Genomic DNA, 18,875 nt, shown 5'->3' with positions numbered 1-18,875 from the left:
CTTCTGGCTTGTAGAGCCCTACAACTGTCTAAATTATGGCTTGAAATAATAATATTTCACATTAGCTCGTAACATTGTATATATCTGTGGTATTTCACTTTGTAGTCCAGGTCTTGTGACTTAAATGATCTGACACCGCCTTATGACCTGCTGCTAGCAAGCACTTGACTGCCGAGTGAAAGTTTACCATAAAACAGCCAAAATATCCTTGCAGACATAGTACACCACCAAAAATAAGTACCAGGCTACACTGTTCTGTATAGGGGAGCATAATACAGCAACAGAAGAATTTTAGGTAGAAGGGCAATTTGCCAATGATGTGTTAGAAAGCAGTGTGTGAAGTACTGGCACATTCGAGTGTTAAGAATTAAAAGGTACTTATGCTCAGCTTGTTCTTCCAACAATTACAAAATAAAGTTTGGGGATTTTACATACGTCAGAGTTGAAGACTAATGAAGTTGCTACATAAAGCTTAAGATGACACACAGGCAGTTTTTCATCTAAAACACTTTTAAATGTATTGCTAAGGACCTTTGATTTGTAGCTTTCAAAAAGAACTTCCAAACAGGCTTCTCAAGCCTCAGATACCCATTATCAGTTCGCCACTAGATCCTGCCTGCTTGCCTGCAGTTTTGAATGACATTAAATCAAAGCACTTGCTGCACAAGCACAGAAGAGTGTCCATACACAGACACTGTAAGCATTTACCTATTTTGGGGGGTATTCTTGGGCTTGAGACTACAGCATTCATTAAGTGTTTACAGTGTGAAATTAAGGGCAACAACTTCTTATTCACCTTCTGGTATTTCTGGTTCTATAATATTTTCCATTTAAATAAGTTTTTATTATTCATTGGCACTAAGCCCCCAACCCCACATCTATGTGCAAGACTTTCAAATGCATGCAGGCCTTTATTAATTTAAATCCCATTCACAAGTAACGTAGATGCCTAAGGACTTTTCCATACTGGTATATCCAGAGCAATATCATGTCCTGTACTGTGCAGGTGTAAGGCTCTTAGATCTCATCAACAAGATTACTGACTAATTCTAAGAGGTACTTAAGCAGATGCATATCTGTTTGCCTTGAATGGGGCTAGTCAAGCGATTATAGTTCCACTCATGCGTGCTGGAGATGGCTTTGCTGTGCTTGCCAAGATCACACCCCGATCTACAGCACAGTTGGAAAGCAAATGCATTTCCCCAAATACCAAGTCTGTGCATAAAGACATCCTGTTTCTTGTGAGTAAAACAACTCTATCCTTTTCTCCTGTAAGTGGCAGAAGAAAAGGGGAATGACACTCAATTTAGTTTTGCAAACCGCGCGCCCCCCCTCCACACACACACACTCTTGCTTTTCCAGTCTTTTCCTGTTCCCCGTTGGGAACATACCACTGACAGCTATTTCAGGCCTTGGCACCAGAAAAACAATCGCCTTGGAAAAGAGATCTTTCCTCTTGCCTCTGCTCTATCATTCTTCCCCTATCAGCCAGCTCATTAGGAAGCATGTCCTTGCTGTATGTCTATGACATCTCACTCCAACCACTGGCTCTTTTGAGCCCTTAACCACAGGCTGAACTCAAAGGGAAACATCCTTATTAGTCCACTGGACTTTATTTTTTTAAGGGCCCAGATGAAAACCAGCTGCAATTTCACTTTGGATCATGGCTAAAATGCCTTTCATTTGATACATGTTATAAAGCTACCACCATACATTTAAATTCAATAAGGTCTCACAGAATTAAGATCCCTTTGCATTAGCCATCAGCTGAAGTTTTCAACATGAAGTATTGGCATGTTCCTTCTTGTACAAAAATTTCTCCACCCTTCCCTACTCCCACCTGTCAGGATGCACTTACACAAGTGTGCTGACCCAGACTTCAGGGAAGGCATTGCAACAACCCTTCCATTCTTAGCCCGCACCAACAATGTTTTAAGTTTTATAGTAAGCAATCCCAAAGCAGCAGACTGGTTAAGTAAATAAAAAGAAGCAGTCAGCCAGGCTTGAGAGAAAGCGATCTTCCTAACTCCCCTGACATCACCTGACTCAGAATCCCATGCTTTGACAGAATGGCTAGAGGAAACATTAACCAATTAGAAATTGATGAAGTGGAAGAGAGAGGCTTTCTGTACATCTTTCACTTCCACTCTGCACTTCGCTGTCAGAGAGCTTGTTGGTTTCATTCACTTTTTGTGGCTCCACTTCAAAGCTATTAATCTTTCTTTTTATTCAGTGGACAACTGTATCAAAGGTTTTAGGCACAGGGAAATTAGCTATTTTGACTGCCCACCTTTGCTTTGCAGTGCTCCAATTTCTGGAAATTATAATTATGCAGCATCAGGAAGCAAACAACAACAAAAAAGCCTAGACTCCTCTAAGCAGTTTGGGTGGCCAAGGACACCACAGTTATTTTTGAAAGTCTTTGTTTCAGACAACTTCCAGCTATGGCTTGGTTTACATTGTGCTCAAGTCTCTTATGCCCGACTGGAATTCACATGCAACTGATACCAGTAATTTACAATAGCTCTTTGACATAGTTTGAGATGCAATGTCAGCCCCATTAGCTTTATGTATGAAGCGACAGTAGCAAGATGGCATCTAGACAAGACCCAGAGTAAGAAAACCATTTAAGTTGACTCTTGGCTCCAACAAAGCACGATTCTCATCAACTTCAACAGGGCCAGAATTTAACTGCAAGCCACTCTTGGAAGTGAGACAAGAGAGAGTATGCGGTAAAGGGAACGTAGGAGGAGTGGAATGCAGAGGGGGGGAAGGAAGCATGCACTCTAGGATCTCCTAACGATTGCATTGATCAGAGGATGCTACACAGCTACTGAAAAGTTACACAAAGCCTACTAAAACCACCTTTTTTTTTTTTTTTGAGAGCGAGCGCACGAGCTCTCTCTGAGTCCTTACAATTCAGTGGTAATTAGGGTGAAAGAAAATGCTGGACATCAAAAAAATACTCATCCCTTTATATGATGACAATTGTTTAGTTCTAATGATTTCCTTAACTAGTTCTTCAAGACTTATTCTTCAGCTATGGGAAAGCTGCCTGTAAGTAAAGCGATGCAGTACAAAGGAAAAGCTTTGTGCAGTAGTGACTGAAGTGACCTACAGATGGATATGTGACAGCAAAGCTAGTGCAGGAATGCAAATCAGGAACATATGTAAGAACATGTCTGCACTTGGTCAAATGCACTGCTGAGAAATGAGGCAATTTTGTCTAAAGACAATTGTACTTCCAGAACATGAAAGCAAAGAAAGGGTTCATTGTGTAGCTTTGGAAATGCAGTTGTTTCATGAAAAAAGATGAGCTCTAATAATAGTAAAAGTGGCAGAGACCCAGTCTGAAAAAACTTTCAGATCCTACTGTAAACAAGACCTTCATTTTGAATTCAGGCATCTTCCATTTTTAATAAAACTCTGCTGCTGCAGCAATCTATTTTCTGCTCCTCCGTAAAACACTCCATAGTCAAGAGCCAAGAAGTCTCCCAGCCACCGCTCCATGACTGTCCTGGGGTAGGGCCTGAAATCACAGGTACTGCAACAGTGTTGAACGTGGCCAGTTGTAACGCAAACCATGGCTATCACTCACAGGTCACATGAATCATCTGCAATGGACAACTTCTTTTCTGGACACCCCATGTATATTAAAAAAAATAAAATTAAAGAGCAGATCTGTGCAGAAAGGTTCCCAGACTCAAAGGCCATTCCCAAGCAGTGTACTCTTCACCAATTAAAACATAAAACCACAGCACTGTGCGCGTTTCTACACGGCCTTTCTTTCATGAAGCATGAAGTCCATTTCATTACTGTGTGGCTGTCACCTGGCATACCAAAGCAGACTACAAGAAGCTGTTATAAGATTTGTGTAAGATGGGCCACAGTGCTGCTGCTTCCTTATTGAAGGAAAAGGCTTGTTGTGTCAACAAAAGGTTTACAAGTTCAGATTCACACTTTCTCCTGTGGCTTTTACCACACACTATTAAAGCCTTTGATTGAAAATAGAGCTAATTTTGCCCACCTACTTCAGTAACAGTAGGCAATAAGCAGAACAGCTCACATGCCAAGAGACTCTATACAGCTTCCTCTAGCCAACAGGAAAAGCTTAGCAGAAGGTTTCTGAAACCAACCAAAGACATTCCAGGCAAAAGATCCCCACCCTTGATTTCCAGCCAGCTCTACCAGGTGGTGTCTGGTAAATATTTTTCAGCCCCTGAATATAAATCCCTGGACATCCAACTCCCAAGGAAGAGCTGGTAGTCACTCCTGTTTCTCATCTACAGTCATTAGATGGATAGCTATACCAAGCCTTATGGAGTAGTTTGGTTTGTTTTTTTTTTTTAAAGCAGCATGTTCAGTTTTGAGAAGTACATAGTTTATAGAGAGGTCCCAAGTCAACAAGACTTAGGCTTCTGAATATCACTCCTAATTAAAAAAAAAAAAAAGAAAAAAAATTTCAAACAAAAAATACCTGAAGAACCCCCTTGGCTTTTATTCTCTCTAAGGAGAAAGAGGGAATTAGCAGCATCTATTTTTAGGCATCAAACCGTTGGTGCCTAGGTGAGCAAGCTACTCACACTCTACAGGCAATGTGAGGGAGACAGGCTGCTGCAGAGCCTGGAGGAGTTGCCCCGAATTGTCTGGGGGAGAGCTTTTCCCTCTCCTCACGCTCTACTTCACAGTATGCTGGTTAGACTACCGAAGGCCTTTCAATGAACAGGAAATCGAGGTGTCCAAACTAAGTAAACCAGCGGAATTAATACTTACTAGTAGAGTTATCATTGTAATCCCATGCCTCAACAAGCAATGTGTAGGATCTCTGCAAAAGAGAAATAAGAGTTAGTTTCAAAGGCACACATGACTAAGAAAAACAAAAACAAAAACCACACAACACACAAAACCAACAATTTTAATTAAAAAGAAAAATCCTGGCCTCTGCCCTAAAATGGAATACTTGAAAACATAAATAGGTAATAGATTATACTTGAGACAAACATGATCTTCTTGAAACCCCGTAAGCTACCTTATCCAGTCTGACTTAGAAGACCTTTCACCTTGGATAGCTCATCTTTGTCATCATTAATGCATCTTATGTACTTAACCAGGAAGTACAGCCTTTGACACTATGCTGTAGCCACAATAAAGCACATGTGGAAGAATTGCACATGGAAGACAGAAAACACCGGGCTAGCATAGCAGCATCAAAAAACCCAAAAAACCAAAACCAAACCCCCACCCTCAAAAACTGCTTCAAAAGAATTTTAGTTACAGAAAAGTCATCTTGATGTCCCTTCCCCCAACCATCCTGAAGGCAAGAAGTGTTGCTAAGATTACTGTGCTCTGCCTTGACAGCGCGATCTCCAGGGACTCTGCTTTTCAGCACCCCCTTTGAAAGCTTTGTCTGCATGAGGGCCATCGAAGCTCCCACAAGTATCAGGTAACTGAGGGAAGAACTGATGGATATGGGAAGGGGGTGGGGTGAGAGAGAAGCATTGTAAAACAAAGGCTAAGATCAGACTACTTGGAAGAGCAGGGAAAGGGAAGATGCACTATCCACCCCGTGTCACATTTACAGACGCACTAATCTGCCAATGAGCTCTCTAGCACTCCAGTAATAATAATCATAAGCATAAACTAACTGAAGTGACTCCATGGGTTGGAAAGATGCCAGCTATTACATCTAAGCCACCTTTATCTTCAATCCTAACTTGAGAACAAGAGCCATTAAAACATCTTCTCCTCCCCCAGCTCTACTCTGAGATATTATTATCCAGGCTGTATCTTTCAAAATTGCCATTTAGCCAGCCATATCCAAGCTTACAGAATTATACAAAAACAAAACACACAACCCCCCCCCCCCCACCCCCCCCAAAAAAAAAGGCTGAGGAAAAATAAGAAAAAAATATTACTTGAAAAGTAAAAAGTATAACTATAACTATAAATGAGGTAATAAATGTAACATCTTTCTGGTGAGCAGAACAATAATAGAACAAATAAAAACTCTCCATGAAGGGTTTTGATGCTTTGGCATAGAAGCTGTGTATCATAAGGCTTATGTCTTCTTAATTATATCCGCGCTCAGTCACAGTCTGCTCATTTGTGGTCTGCAGCGCTTAACACCTTTTCTGTAACAGAACCAAAATACAGTTCTGAGAGCAAGCTGCTACAAGGTGCAAGTGTAAAGCAGACCTCAAATTCCTTAAGAGGGGGGGGGGGAAGAAAAGAAAAAAAGAGTTGAAGCAGACTGCTTTCTCACGACTGGACACAGCATGCAGCCTCTGAATAAAAACCTAGTTTGTGATGGACACCGGCTTGGAATATAGCCTAAATATGTTTCATATTCAAAGCAGACTAGGATTCCATTTCGTTCACTGATAACTGTGGGAAAATGCTTCCAAAAGTAAGCAAAGCTGGGCAAGCTGAGACATGCACCCAAACTTCTATGCAGAGGCTCCAATGGCCCAAACCATTTTTGGTTAGTATTTCATGAAAGTTACATGTTATTTCTTACTATTCTAGACCAAGTCTGTCAACTTGAAAGAAACTCTGAAAATAAAACACAACATGATCATTTAACACTGTTTAAAGCAGATTTAAGAAGTCCTTACACAAGTCGGAGGTAAAAAAAAAACAAAAAACAAAACCAGAATAAAACTCGTGAGCCATATTACAGATATAGATTGCACTATCTTGGGTGCTTCCTCACTGGTTTAATTACCAACATTGAGAAGCACAAGAACAACATGTTACTGCAAGCCTGAAAAAAAAATATTATGATATGGAGAATGAATTATGGCAACTAGCACTACTTCCAATAAAGTTAAGGATGTTTTCCTTTCGGCCTTGCATAATTGTTTTGGAAGATATTTTGTCTAAACTCATAGCAACAGTTCCCGGTTGGTTCTCAGGACTGTTTACCAACACACCTAGCCCTTAAGGAAAGGAAAGGCTGAATCCTAGCTTTAAGTGCTACTGTTGCTAGATACTTGTGTGACCACTTTCCAACACCACACAGGAGTTTGTTTAAAGAGAGGAGACTCTTCTGCTTAACTGGATGGAAACAAAATGCAGGGGGAATAGACCTACCCTAGCAATTCCCTTGTTTCTATGTGCCCCCTCTCACCTCATCTGAATATTTTAAATGAAGAATCCCTGTCCTGAAAAGGGATGATACAAAGAATGGCAGTTTCATCTCTTGGCTCTATCCCTCTCAGCACGGGGCAAAGAAAGGACAAGACTTTGTATTCAAGACGGGACACTTCTCAACAAAAGACACAGAGACACCCACAGCCCCACAACAACAGTAGCAAGCCACCCCTCAACAATCCAACTATCACATGCCTCTAGCCAATCCTCCCCCCAACCCCCCCCAAGAAAAAAAAAGCAGTTCTGTGCAAAGACTGCACTGTTGAGATTTTTTAAAAGTGCATATCATCTCCACTCTATAGATCAACAATTCAGATATCTCAGGAATGACTACTTACAGCGTGGAGGTTTAAGTTTTCCCATGCCCATAGATGACCTCTGCCCATCTTTGAATAAATATATATATCCAGACACAAGAATTCCATGTCATGCACCTTATTCCATCAAAGCAATGTCCTAGGCAAAAAGGCAGCAGTGAACTTTCCAGAGTCACACCCAATTAGCCACTGTAAACCTGAGCTTGACCAGAAGGCAGGGATTCTGGTTCGAGAGGAAAGGCAGCTTGAAAGGAACAGCAAGCCGGCACACTTTGCAGAACATCCACAGTCTGATCAGCCCAGAGGACTGAAAGGCAGCATGGTCAGATTTAAGCAAAACTCCTATGAGTAGAACTATGAGAGGATGGAAATGGTTAAATTCACACTCCAAAAAACAAAGCAAGCACCAATGTGCAAGGGCTATTTTCTTCAATGACAAGACACCACCATTTAGTCTTGATCCATTGATAATACAACTCAAGAAAGACTTTGAAGACCCTGAAATCCATCAGAAACTGTCCCTTTTAAGGGACTGAAAGGGCAACACAACCTATTTTCTGGTTATTTAAATGAAATACTAGCAGCTCCAAGTAAGCAGAAGGTGTTTAAAGCTCTCGGCTTGATTACCTTTTTCCTTCCCTTCATCCAGACATCCACCCAAAAGAGGTGTTTTTGTACTTTGGCTTCTAAAGGCATTCTGCAAGTCAGTGGGACAGAGCAAGATAAAAACATCAGGCTCATTAGTGAAAGGACTGCCTCCTTTTTGAAAGGGGTTGCAACTAGTCAAACTTCTTTCCCTCCTATCCTTGTGGTTAAACCATGCAAGAGCTTTGCTGAGCATGTGAAACCATGACTAGACAAATGCAGTGGGAAGTTTGCATTCGGAACGCTGCGCCTGCTCCTCCTCTGCCAAACAAGGAGAGCAGGTTAAGCCCAGCAACGTTCTCCTCACGCTCTGCCAGCCACGCACAGCTGTGAAGACCAGTTTGAGAACGGTGCTTGCACCCTGCCTGTGTCCTAGGGAAGAAGACTAGGAGACTGGCACGCTGTCACAGCAGGCCACCGCAAATTGCCAAGAGCTCCAGCAATCCCTCCTCCCTTCAGCTGGATGAGGGTGAGATAGGGAAGAGGGAAACTGAATAGTATTGCAAAGTACCCAAGGGCCAGGGAGGAGGGCACCTCTGAGCAGAGTTAAGGCTAGTCACAAAACCACTTCCACTAAATATCAGCAGGACTCTCACTTGGGTACCCCTGTTACCACATGACAAGTCACGATGATGCTATACAGATGCATCACAACACCATGCCATGGTCAGCCAGTCAACTTTGACAACAGAATACTCCTTCAAAAGAGTTGAAGACAACTGGTTCCTCATCCAGAGGAGATATGGACCTATTTGGGAAAAGGAGGGAAACAACCTAACCCTTTTAACCCTTTGCTGAATGCAACATCTTCAAGAAGCTCTTCTTTGGGCCAGCCTACATAAGGCGAAGGCAACACCCTATAAAGGTGTTACTCTCTCAACCCTGCATATATAAACAAAGTCTAAGCTGTAACGATCTCACGCCTCAGAGTCCATGGCCAAGAGGTAGGCTGAACCTCAAGCAGGCAGCCCAGCCAAGAGCCTCATCAGAATATGCCCACATGAAAACAGAGCACACTGTTCCTTTAGTCTTCATTTTGAGTAGTTCCTTCACTGCTGTTAGTGCTGGTTAACACTTCATTGCCACATAAAGGAGAAAACATGAAAACAAATGTAACTATATTAGCAGCTTCCAGGAGAGACTTTCGGGGGAGAAAGTCTTTCGGGGGTGCAAGCCAAGCCAGTAACTGAAGTCAAGACCTTCTCTACAATACAACTGCCACCCTCCTGCCAAACGATGAAGGACACAAAAGTACCGCTATCCAAACTATGAATACGCTTAAGCATCCAGTAAACCAGGCTGATCTCTGATCTGGCAAGCCTGCTGGAATAATGAGTATCCTGTGAATACATAATGTGCTGAAGTTGCCATTGTGTGAAGTAAGTCCATGGTTTGTCTGGGAGCCGAGCAATGCTGAGTCTACTGCTGCTTCCTGTTGCTTGTCCTGTATTAGCATTATTTTTGGATAGGCCCCATTATGTTCTGTAATCCTCCCTGCAGTCAGTATGGCCACGCTATTGTTCTTGGTTAATATTAGCAGTCAATGCCTCTGTCTGGGTGGCCGGACTACAATGTATTCCAATCATAAAACTAGCATGCATTAACTGAACAATGTACTGGGGTAGCGCAGGGAGACTTGGGGTCTTCCCTCCTCCCCTCCTTTAAAAAAGGAAAAGGAAAGAGTATAGCTTCTCTTTTTTTTCTTTTTTCTTTCTTTTTAAACTAATGATTTTAAGTGATCTCAGCTACCAGGGTGCATCATATGACAACAGCATTTTAATCGGCACCTTATCTTGTTACGGAGTTATTTTCTCACGGAGCCCCACTTGTCAAAGACTAGCAGGTAGGCCAAGATGTCAATGGTTGCTTTCAACCTTCCCCAACAAGCAGATTACCTGCTCTTATCAGTCCCCCTACCTGTTTAAAGCATCCCACTGATAATTAAATGCCCCAGTTACAAAAGGGTGGCAAGGTTAATAGAGAGAATACCTAGTAGCCAGCCAAGCAAAACAGTCAGGTTCACATAGAGCAAGCCTCAACAAGAAGCCTTTCTACTTATTTACCTAAGCACATAAGAACTGGGTTGAGCTGGTAAAGGACTCAATGCTTGACTATTTACAAACCACTTTAACCACTTCTATCCACATTTTACAGTTTCTTCTGAATACTACAAGAATAATGAGTGTAATTTATGCTGCAGAATAGTGACCACAGACCCATGAGCTCCACAGACTAACAAGAAATGAATGCGACAGCTTCTAGTTTTGACATCTTTCCCCATGTTAAGGCATATGGGTTACCAGCTAAAATTGTTAGAACTATGTCAGTTAACATATAAAACTTCTATTCATCAGCAGAAATACAAAGTCAAGTTTAGTTTGAATTTTCAAAACCAATCCTGTCATTAGTATTATCTACACAGAAATACTTTTAAGAACTGTAGCTTAAGGCTTTTGCATGTACTGCAGGGCATCAGACTTAAGAACTGAAGTTGGAGTAAGTTTCACGTATGAGAGTGCAAGCCTCTTGCATGGCACATCATCTCACTTAATTAGCTAAGGCCCGACTTTACTAGCTTCAGAACTAGTTTACTTCTATTCCAGCCTTCAGCCCACAATGAAGCAGTAAGTTTCCTTGACTTAACTAGAATTTTAAGCATAAAGCATCAATTTTATGCAATTCATTTTCAGACATGCAGACTTCCAGCTGCATAAACAAGCTGACAGTGCTGGATGTATGTAGTCTGAGAAAGTTTAGGAACAAGCTTCAACGCCAGGCTCAATCCAGCTGCCACTGAAGTTAAACTGGAGCAGGCCTTTATTATAACAAGAACAAAAAATCTGGGAGCAGGCAGGATGAGGATTTATTTTTAGACATATTATGGTAATATAGTCAAATGGATTTACCAGGAAGATGAAGTTCTGAACTGACTAGAACATAAATAACTCTTTAAAAACATGTAAGAACTCCCAAAACCTCCGAATGGATGCATCACTTCTCTGCAGTCCTGGGAAAAAACAGCCTTGTGGATGCTAATTATGCTTCAGATGTCACTTAATACTCTCGGCTCTGTTTTGGATAGTAATCCTAGGCAAAACATTGCACTTTGAGTGCTGAAGATTTATTCTGAAATTGTTAGTCAACAATAAATGACACTGTGGATTTGATTAATATGCATTTTGTTATTATAAAAATTTCTTCTGATGTACCCGTGCTCCAAGATGACTTATCAGGCATTCTTTACGAAAAGCTTGAAGGATATCTAGCATTTGCTTCTACAAGTTTTCAAAAAGTTAACTGGAGGGAGGGAAAAATAAAATCAGAAAACAAGCTTTAGTTTTATGACTGTGAGTGTTTGTTTAAAAAAACAACAACAAAAAACCCACAAAAACCTCCCAAAACCAACAAGACAGTTGAATCAAGTGATATTTTTCTCTCAGATTCAAAAGGCTGTTACTTTAATACCAGATCTGGATCAGTATTTTGGAAGCCTCTTGTGTCAAGACAGGGGGAAAAAGTTCACAAAGCTTAAAAAACACTAAAGCTCTTTCATTATCTCTTTCTAGCCAGAAAAAACAATGCCTACCCAGAAAACATATTTTATGTCTTCAGGAACCAGTAGCAGTAAGATTTGTCATTAAAAAGGGGAAAGTCTGACTATTTTATTTTTTAGAGTAAGGTTGAAATAAGATGTTCAAAACTCTTTTTAATTGTATTTTATGCTAAAGTCATTTAGATGCTGGAGGGGTTTTTTCCACCTCAGTAGTTTCCTGGTGTGTTGGTGCAATTGGCCCCAATATTAAATAATTACAAGGATCATAATTTCAGGATAAACAAGCCGTTTGAAATTGGAGCTATGCATACCAAAGGAATGGCCAAGTTTGACCTCCTTGTTACTCACAGTCTCGCCAAACCCCCAAAAGATCTTTCTTTACATAAAAGCAAAGTTTAGTGCTAAGCTTTGCTTAGTTAATTCATGCACAGCTCCCTTAAGGTATAGCACACATCACACTTTGGATTCTTTAAGAAAGGCAAGAGATTTGATTTATGTCAGAGAAGAGCATGTGTCTACCATGAAACAAAACTTGTTGAGACAGACTTTGACAAGTGGAACATGGAAATTCTTTTGTTCCATACTTTTCTGTATGGCTTCATAAGCCAAGTTTGACTGTCAAGAAAGTCACTAGTCTCAAAATGAATGCAAGACGCAAGACTGCGTGTATTTTTTTTTTAATCATCATCATCATTATTAGTGTTTCAATTTACTGAAGAATTGCTAGCTATTGCAGGGGCAGCTTTCTGATGCACTCTGGTTCCTTTATGCTGGTCTGCTGCCCTGTTTCCTAGCAACTTACTCAAACCTCCCATCACTTTAATTTATGGCCCACCATCTCCACACCCATTACTCACAGGGATACATATCAAAACTGACAAGAGCAAACCGCGTAAGTTATTAATAAGACTCTGACACTTCAAATCTACATTATAACTACAAGCCAAATCTAACAATACATTTAAAGCACACCATTCTCTTTTCCTTTCCTGCATGATGAATAAAGGCCTCTAATGCAATATAACTATTTTTCACAAACAGCGTAAGGGGGCAGCTTGACATGGGAAGAGGTTTGGGTTTTTTTGTTTGTTTGTTTTTTTTAAAGTAGTCAAGACAAGAAAACTTCTTAATGTTACTGACTCAAGCTGGAACATCCAAGAAAAGCCTCCCTCAGACAGCAGAACACAATACATATTCAGAGATGAGCATGAATTTTCAAGTGCAATAAGATTAACATTTCAGTCTAGCTCCTATTACCTTTACTGTAATTTTCAGTTGGACGTATTCAAAGACAACTCTCATGATTAGCCACATTAGTAAAAGCTTGAGACTAGCATTGCATTTACCAAAGTCAACAGTATTCACCCATCTAAAGAGGCTTTTTTAAGTTCTGAAATTTCAGCATCAGATTTGACTAATTAAGTTTACTACTTTATCTGTAGAACATTCAAAATGCCTAAAATGATTTGTGTACACAATTTCAGTACAAATAAGAGCTTTGCCACATTAGATATTCTTTTGTTCAAATGCCATTTGAAAGTCACAATGGCTAGCATAAAAGCTGTGTCCTATGGAAGTTAAAGCTGGGAGGCAGGCTTGATAATTGCAAACAGACTATCACCACAATCTCAAAAAGTGCATTTCTGCATGGGAATATGCAAGAGTTTATTCCAAAAATTCCAGTCTTAGGAACCAGAGTGTCTGAAGTTGTCGAGTTTTTACACATTTCAAAGGCTGCACTGGAGTTTTGCTGCTGCTGCTCTAGGATTCCAGTGCTCAACTAGATTCAGCAGGACAATAGAAGCATTTCTTTTACTAAGATGCAGGCAAGCTTAAGGAAACTTCTCCCAGGGTCCCCACAGCCCCAAACCCACCCTCTACGCACAGATTTCCATTCCTAGCTCTGTGAAGAGAGGGTTGTTAGAAGGAACATGTTCAGTTTTCACATCATTTTTATATACATACACATATCTTCAGATTCAAGGCACTCGAATTACTGGGAGCAGGGTAGGGGGCTAGTTAAAAAAAAATCCTTGATGAACCTGACTTTTCTGAAAAGAGTCAAAATCTGCAACACAAGCACTGCAGCCATTGGCAGAGCTTCAAATACCTCAGATTTCTACAAAGCCCTTTATCCCTTTGATGGCATAGTTGATAACAGTTTTATCTCATTTCATGTTAGAAAGACAGACAAAGAGAAAGAGAAAGAAAGAAAGAAGGGACTTGTACTTCCAACAGAAAATACTTTTGTTAACTCTGCTATTGTACTTTGTAATACTATCTCCTTAAAAACGCAGACTTGATTTCACCCTTGTGCCTCTCCAGCCCTCAATACTCCAGAAGTCACAACTGACAGAGGAGGCAGGTAGGAGGCAGCACAGGACATTTCAAGAACACATGGCTGCCTCCAGCACTTGGCCGTAGGACTACAAAGTGGGTGTCTACACTACAACTGGAGAAGGAATGCTTTTGGGGCGGGCTTTCCCCCCCCAAAGTCCAGGCCCTCCCAGCAACCAGTCCTTATCCGACGAGGAAGGGCCAAGCTTTGGAGGGAGCGGAAAGTCTAGGCGTGCTTCCACCTCACCAGCAGTGATAGTGACAGAGATAGGAAACAAGATTCACCCCTCCCCTGCGTGCACGTAAGAGCCCTCCTCCCCTCGCAAAAATGACCTTAGGCATCTAGGTTAGGATGACTAGATTTTCAAAACTGCTGAGCATCAACATATCCCAAGGCAGTTGGTGGGAAATTGTCTGCTCAGCGCGTTTGGAAAAGGGGAGGGGGGAAAACCAGTTTTGTTTCCTAGGTGATCTCTAAATATAAGTTTTAGGAGCATAAATTTGGGAGTTTTCAGCTTTCATACCACAGCATCGCAGAAAGCCACCTCAAAAGACAGACTGCTGTGTGTGCATAAGAGCCCCCCAGATCAGTCATCCTCAGTTTTTGCTTGCCCACACGCAGCACTGCTGGGCACAAAACAATACACCTCCTGCCATCCAAGGCCATGGCAGTCTTCTATGTCCAGAAACCCTATGGCCCTGGAGCCTGCATCCGTGGGTCTGCCCTGGGTGATGGCCATTTTGGAAAGATGGGCCTCAGTTTCTGTGCTGCGAGTACAGGACTCCTCTGCAGAGCTGACCATATCAAAGCTTCAACCCTCTTGAGCACCCCAGAAGAAATAAACAGCACTGCCGTCTAAGCGAGAGTTCTTTACATGACCAACAACAAAGCAGGCTTCAGCTAATGAAGGGGTGACCCGTCCTCCATCTCACCGTTCTACAAGGCTGACCAGTATTTGCTAGAGTGGACAACGCTGGGAAAGTGCCTAGCGAAGAGCCCCACCTCCTTGAGCCATAGAGTTTTGCACACAACTAGAGGGAGGCCAGAACCTATGGACCACAGAGGCAAGGAGCCAGGAAAAGGTGTGCTGCAGGGAAGAGTGACTGAAACGGACCAAAAGCTAAGGCCAGGCTTTTTTCAGTCTTTAGCTTCTAGAGTCCACAAGTACCTCAATATGTAGCAAGCTTCCCGGGGAAGCTGGCAGCTAGCTCACCAAGAGCAGCAACAGCAGCTCCCATCAACACCAAGCAGTGCAGCGAGATTTCCCCTTGGGAGAAGCAGGAAGCCTTCCCAAACGCGCTCCAGGGAAGGAGGCCAGCTATGACACACACTTTTCACACGGGATCCCTGTACAGCCCCTAACCCACTGCTCTTCTGGCTTAAGCCCAAGACGTCACTGGTTAGGAGAAAAAAAAAATAAAAAAAGAAAAAAGAAAAAAAATGAACTTCTGACCTTCTAAGTCTCAAGAGACTTATTCATGCTGTAAAGTGCAGAGATACTGGGTTTGCTTCCCTGACCCATTTAGATCCCCCTCACTGCACATCTGACTTTCAAATTTAACAGGCTGTGCATTGTGAGCCCCAGGGAACAAAAACAAAAACATCACCACATTTTACTCATTTCTGTGCTGCAGATTCCCGACACTCTTGCCAAGATGCCTGCTCCCTCCCCAGTCCTGGTCCCTCTCCCCCTGCACAAGAAGTTAGAGCTGGGCTCACTATGGCCATCTCAAAACAGGACTGTCCAACAGAGGCAGAGCCAGAGCAGGCCACGCACTCACCGGCCAGGCGAAGCTGAAAGGGATAACAATCCGGTTCTTTTCATTATTCCGGTTGTACTTTAAATTGAAGGTATTTCCTCCAATGACAGGAGTGGATTTGGATCCGAAGCTGCAAGGACCGCCAGCAGTGACCCGCGACTGATACTCCTTCAGGCAAACTTTAAAATAGGTATCACACTCGTCTCTGGTGCATTTTCTGTCTCCTGGGTTTCGGGTGCCATCACAGCAATTTCCATTTTGCAGTTCACCATTCACATTTTGCATGGATAAGATCTCCAACTCGAACTGTCCTGATGCTAAAATCACCTGTTAATCCCAAGAAAGAACGGGAGGAGAAAACAAAAAAACAAAACAAAAAAAAAAAACAAGAAACAAGAAACAGACAGTTACATCACTTTTTCCCCAAACACAATCTACAACAACTGCAGACAGGAAAAAGTAATTTTAAGTGTGCTTTCAAGAAGCACATGCATAATTAAAAAAAAAACACACAAAAAAACCAGCAACCACTCCAAGCTTTTCCCTATCAGACATCTATGAGAAAGGCTCATAAATCATCCCAACCAAATAATACCATTAACGCTAAAAAAGAACCTTAAGTGCCAACTCCAAAAAACACTGTGTGTGTGAGGAAGACTTCTAAATCGTTAGGAAATAAAACTAAACCAAAGCAAGAGTGCATACGCGAGGGCAAACCCAACGAAACGATGTAGCTGTAGCACCCTGGAAATGCAACCCCTTTGCCTTCTCCGAGGTGCAGCTGAGACGGGGAAAATAGCCTCCCCGCTCAAGGCTGCCCAGCTGAGATTCAGACCTTGCTCATTAGTCACCCCAAGAGTACCGCAATTAGCCCTGGTTTAAAAAAAAAAAAAAAAAGTAATTTCGAAAAAAAAGCGGTTTGCAGTAATTGCACTTTTTATTCCTAGGGAATTAAGTGTGGCTGCAAGGAGAGCTTCTGCGTTTGCCATCTCCGCAGAAAAGTTAGCAGCAGTAACTCCACTCTCGCTGGAGGAGCTTTGCAAAAGCGCCTTGCGCACCGCTGAAGGTTTGGGTTTTTTAAAAGCCAGCTACCGCAATCACTGTGGGAGCCCCGTTTCGCGGAAAAGCAGCAAAATTACTGCAATCCGCTCTGCGCGGCAGACTCGAGAGCCCAACTCAGGCTCGCTGAAGTTTCCCCTCTCCCCCCTCCCTCCCCTCCCGCGAGGGGCTGCAGCCCGGGAGGACGCGCGGTGCCCAGGTACGTACCTTTGCCCGCAGCCCCAGCAGGGCCAGGAGGAGGACGAAGGAGCACGCCGCCGCGGCTGCCCGCCGGGGCGCACGCATGCCGCCGCCGCCGCCGCGCTGCCCGCCCGCCTGCCTGCAGGCCGCCGCCGCCGTTCGCTCCGGGACGGGACGGGGAGGGCCAGGAGGGGAGGAGGAGGCGCCGCCGCTGCTGCCCGCCGCCGCCGCCGCCCCGCTCTAATATACCGCGCCGGCCGCGGCGCGCACCCGCGCCGAACAACGCCGCTTTTCAAGCGCTTTCAATAGCGCCCCGGTCTTCAATGCAAAGCAGCCCAGCCTCCTTTTATTCTCCTTATTCTCTCGCCTCCCTCTTTTCTTTCCCTTTTCTTTTCTCTCTCCTCTTTTTTTTTTATTATTGCGATTATTATCCCGATCCTTTTATTTCTTTCAGGTCGCCGGCCACCGCGCGGTGGAGGCGCGGCGAGCCCCCCGCCCCCCCGAGACACACACGCACACACACACACGCACGCACACACACACGCACATGCACATGCAGCACACACACACCGCCCGGGAGCCGGCCGCCCGTCTGGGAGCCCCGCCGCCGCTCGGCTTCATCTAGCCCACGGCGGCAGGCGGGGAGGCCGCCCGCCCGCGCATGCGCCCATCCATATGCATGAGGGGGGAAGGAGGAGGGGGGAAGGAGGAGAATGGCAGGAGTAGGGGAAGGCAGGTACCGGCAGGAGAGGAGGAGGCGGAGAAGAGGGTGCAGAGAAGAGGGCTAGCCGGCCGCGGGCGGGAGCAAGCCGCGGGCGGCGGCTGTTCCTCCTGAAGGAGGTGGCGGGCCCCGGCCCCAGGCCGCCCCGAGGGTCGCAGCCCGCCGTGCCGCCCCGCCTCCCTCGGGAAGCCCCGCTCGGCAGGTGCCTCCCGGGCTACCTGGAGCAGCAGCCTGCCGCGGCCTCGCTGAGGCGGCCCGGGAACGGCGGGCCGGCGCGTTCTCTTGGCGGCGCCCGCGGCTGAGGCAGCGCCGCGCGGAGGGGAGGGCTTTTCCCGCCCGCCGCTCGCTGAGGGGACGTGTGGGTCCTCACTGCCCGGGAGCGGAGCGGGACCCGTAGCCCCTTCCTCCTCGGGGCTGGTTGAAGGAAAAATGAAGCCTTTGGGGTCGCTTTTGCCGTGAAAACTTCCCCTGCCCTCGGCCGGCGGCAGCCGCCCGCCTTCCCGCTCCTTCCCGCCCCGCGTTACCTGAGGCAGCGCAGCCGTTACGGGGCGGGGGGCGCGCGCGCGCTCGTGGCGCGACCGTTGAGGGACCGTTGAGGGGGCGGCGGGGCCGCTGAGGTGACGGCGCGCCCCGGGAGCGGGTTTGCCCTCCCCGAGGGGAAAGGCGGGACGGACGGCCCGGTCTCTGAGGTAGTGGCCGCTGCCTTGGCCAGCGGCTCTCCTGAGGGAAGCAGAGATGGCAGTCGCCCCCGTGGGACTCGTTGTCCCCTCCTTAACGCGAGGCCGCACCGCCAAGGATCTCCCGTGGTTCAGGAGGGAAAGAGCTGGAAGTGGGGCGCATCCCTCAGCTACAGCTCCAGGCAGATTAGTCAGGGGAAGACAGCGGTGGCTGAGTGCAGAGGCTCTGTCAGACTCGCTTGCTCCCGGCGCTGGAGACACATGTCCCGGCTGCCCAGCTCCCGAGTGAGTGCTGGGGTTTGTCAGACACATCCTTTCAGGAGCAGGGTCTGCAGGCACATAGCCAGGTGGTTACCTTGTGGGACTCCTTGCCACAGGACACAGAGAAGCCCAACAGTTTGCACAGTAGCAAAAAGTGTTCAGACTAGCTCCCAGAGGAAGAGCCACGCAACAAAGGGCATTGAATAACAAAA

General features: G+C 44.8%; 1 protein-coding gene across 1 annotated transcript in view; it reads right to left on the bottom strand.

The window, feature by feature from the left end:
- The window catches only part of JAG1 (jagged canonical Notch ligand 1), a 37,728-nt gene extending 20,121 nt beyond the window's left edge, over positions 1-17,607 (bottom strand). The window contains exons 1-3 of the mRNA XM_072857441.1: positions 17,032-17,607; positions 15,787-16,092; positions 4,774-4,825 (exon numbers count right to left, since the gene is read on the bottom strand). Coding sequence (XP_072713542.1) covers positions 4,774-4,825; positions 15,787-16,092; positions 17,032-17,109 — 436 coding nt within the window. The 5' untranslated portion in view covers positions 17,110-17,607. The remainder of the gene's footprint in view (positions 1-4,773; positions 4,826-15,786; positions 16,093-17,031) is intronic.
- Positions 17,608-18,875: the final 1,268 nt, after the last annotated feature.

Source organism: Ciconia boyciana, chromosome 3, assembly GCF_034638445.1.
Source record: "Ciconia boyciana chromosome 3, ASM3463844v1, whole genome shotgun sequence".
Lineage (NCBI taxonomy): Eukaryota > Metazoa > Chordata > Aves > Ciconiiformes > Ciconiidae > Ciconia > Ciconia boyciana.
This window is presented reverse-complemented; position numbering and strand designations above follow the sequence as displayed.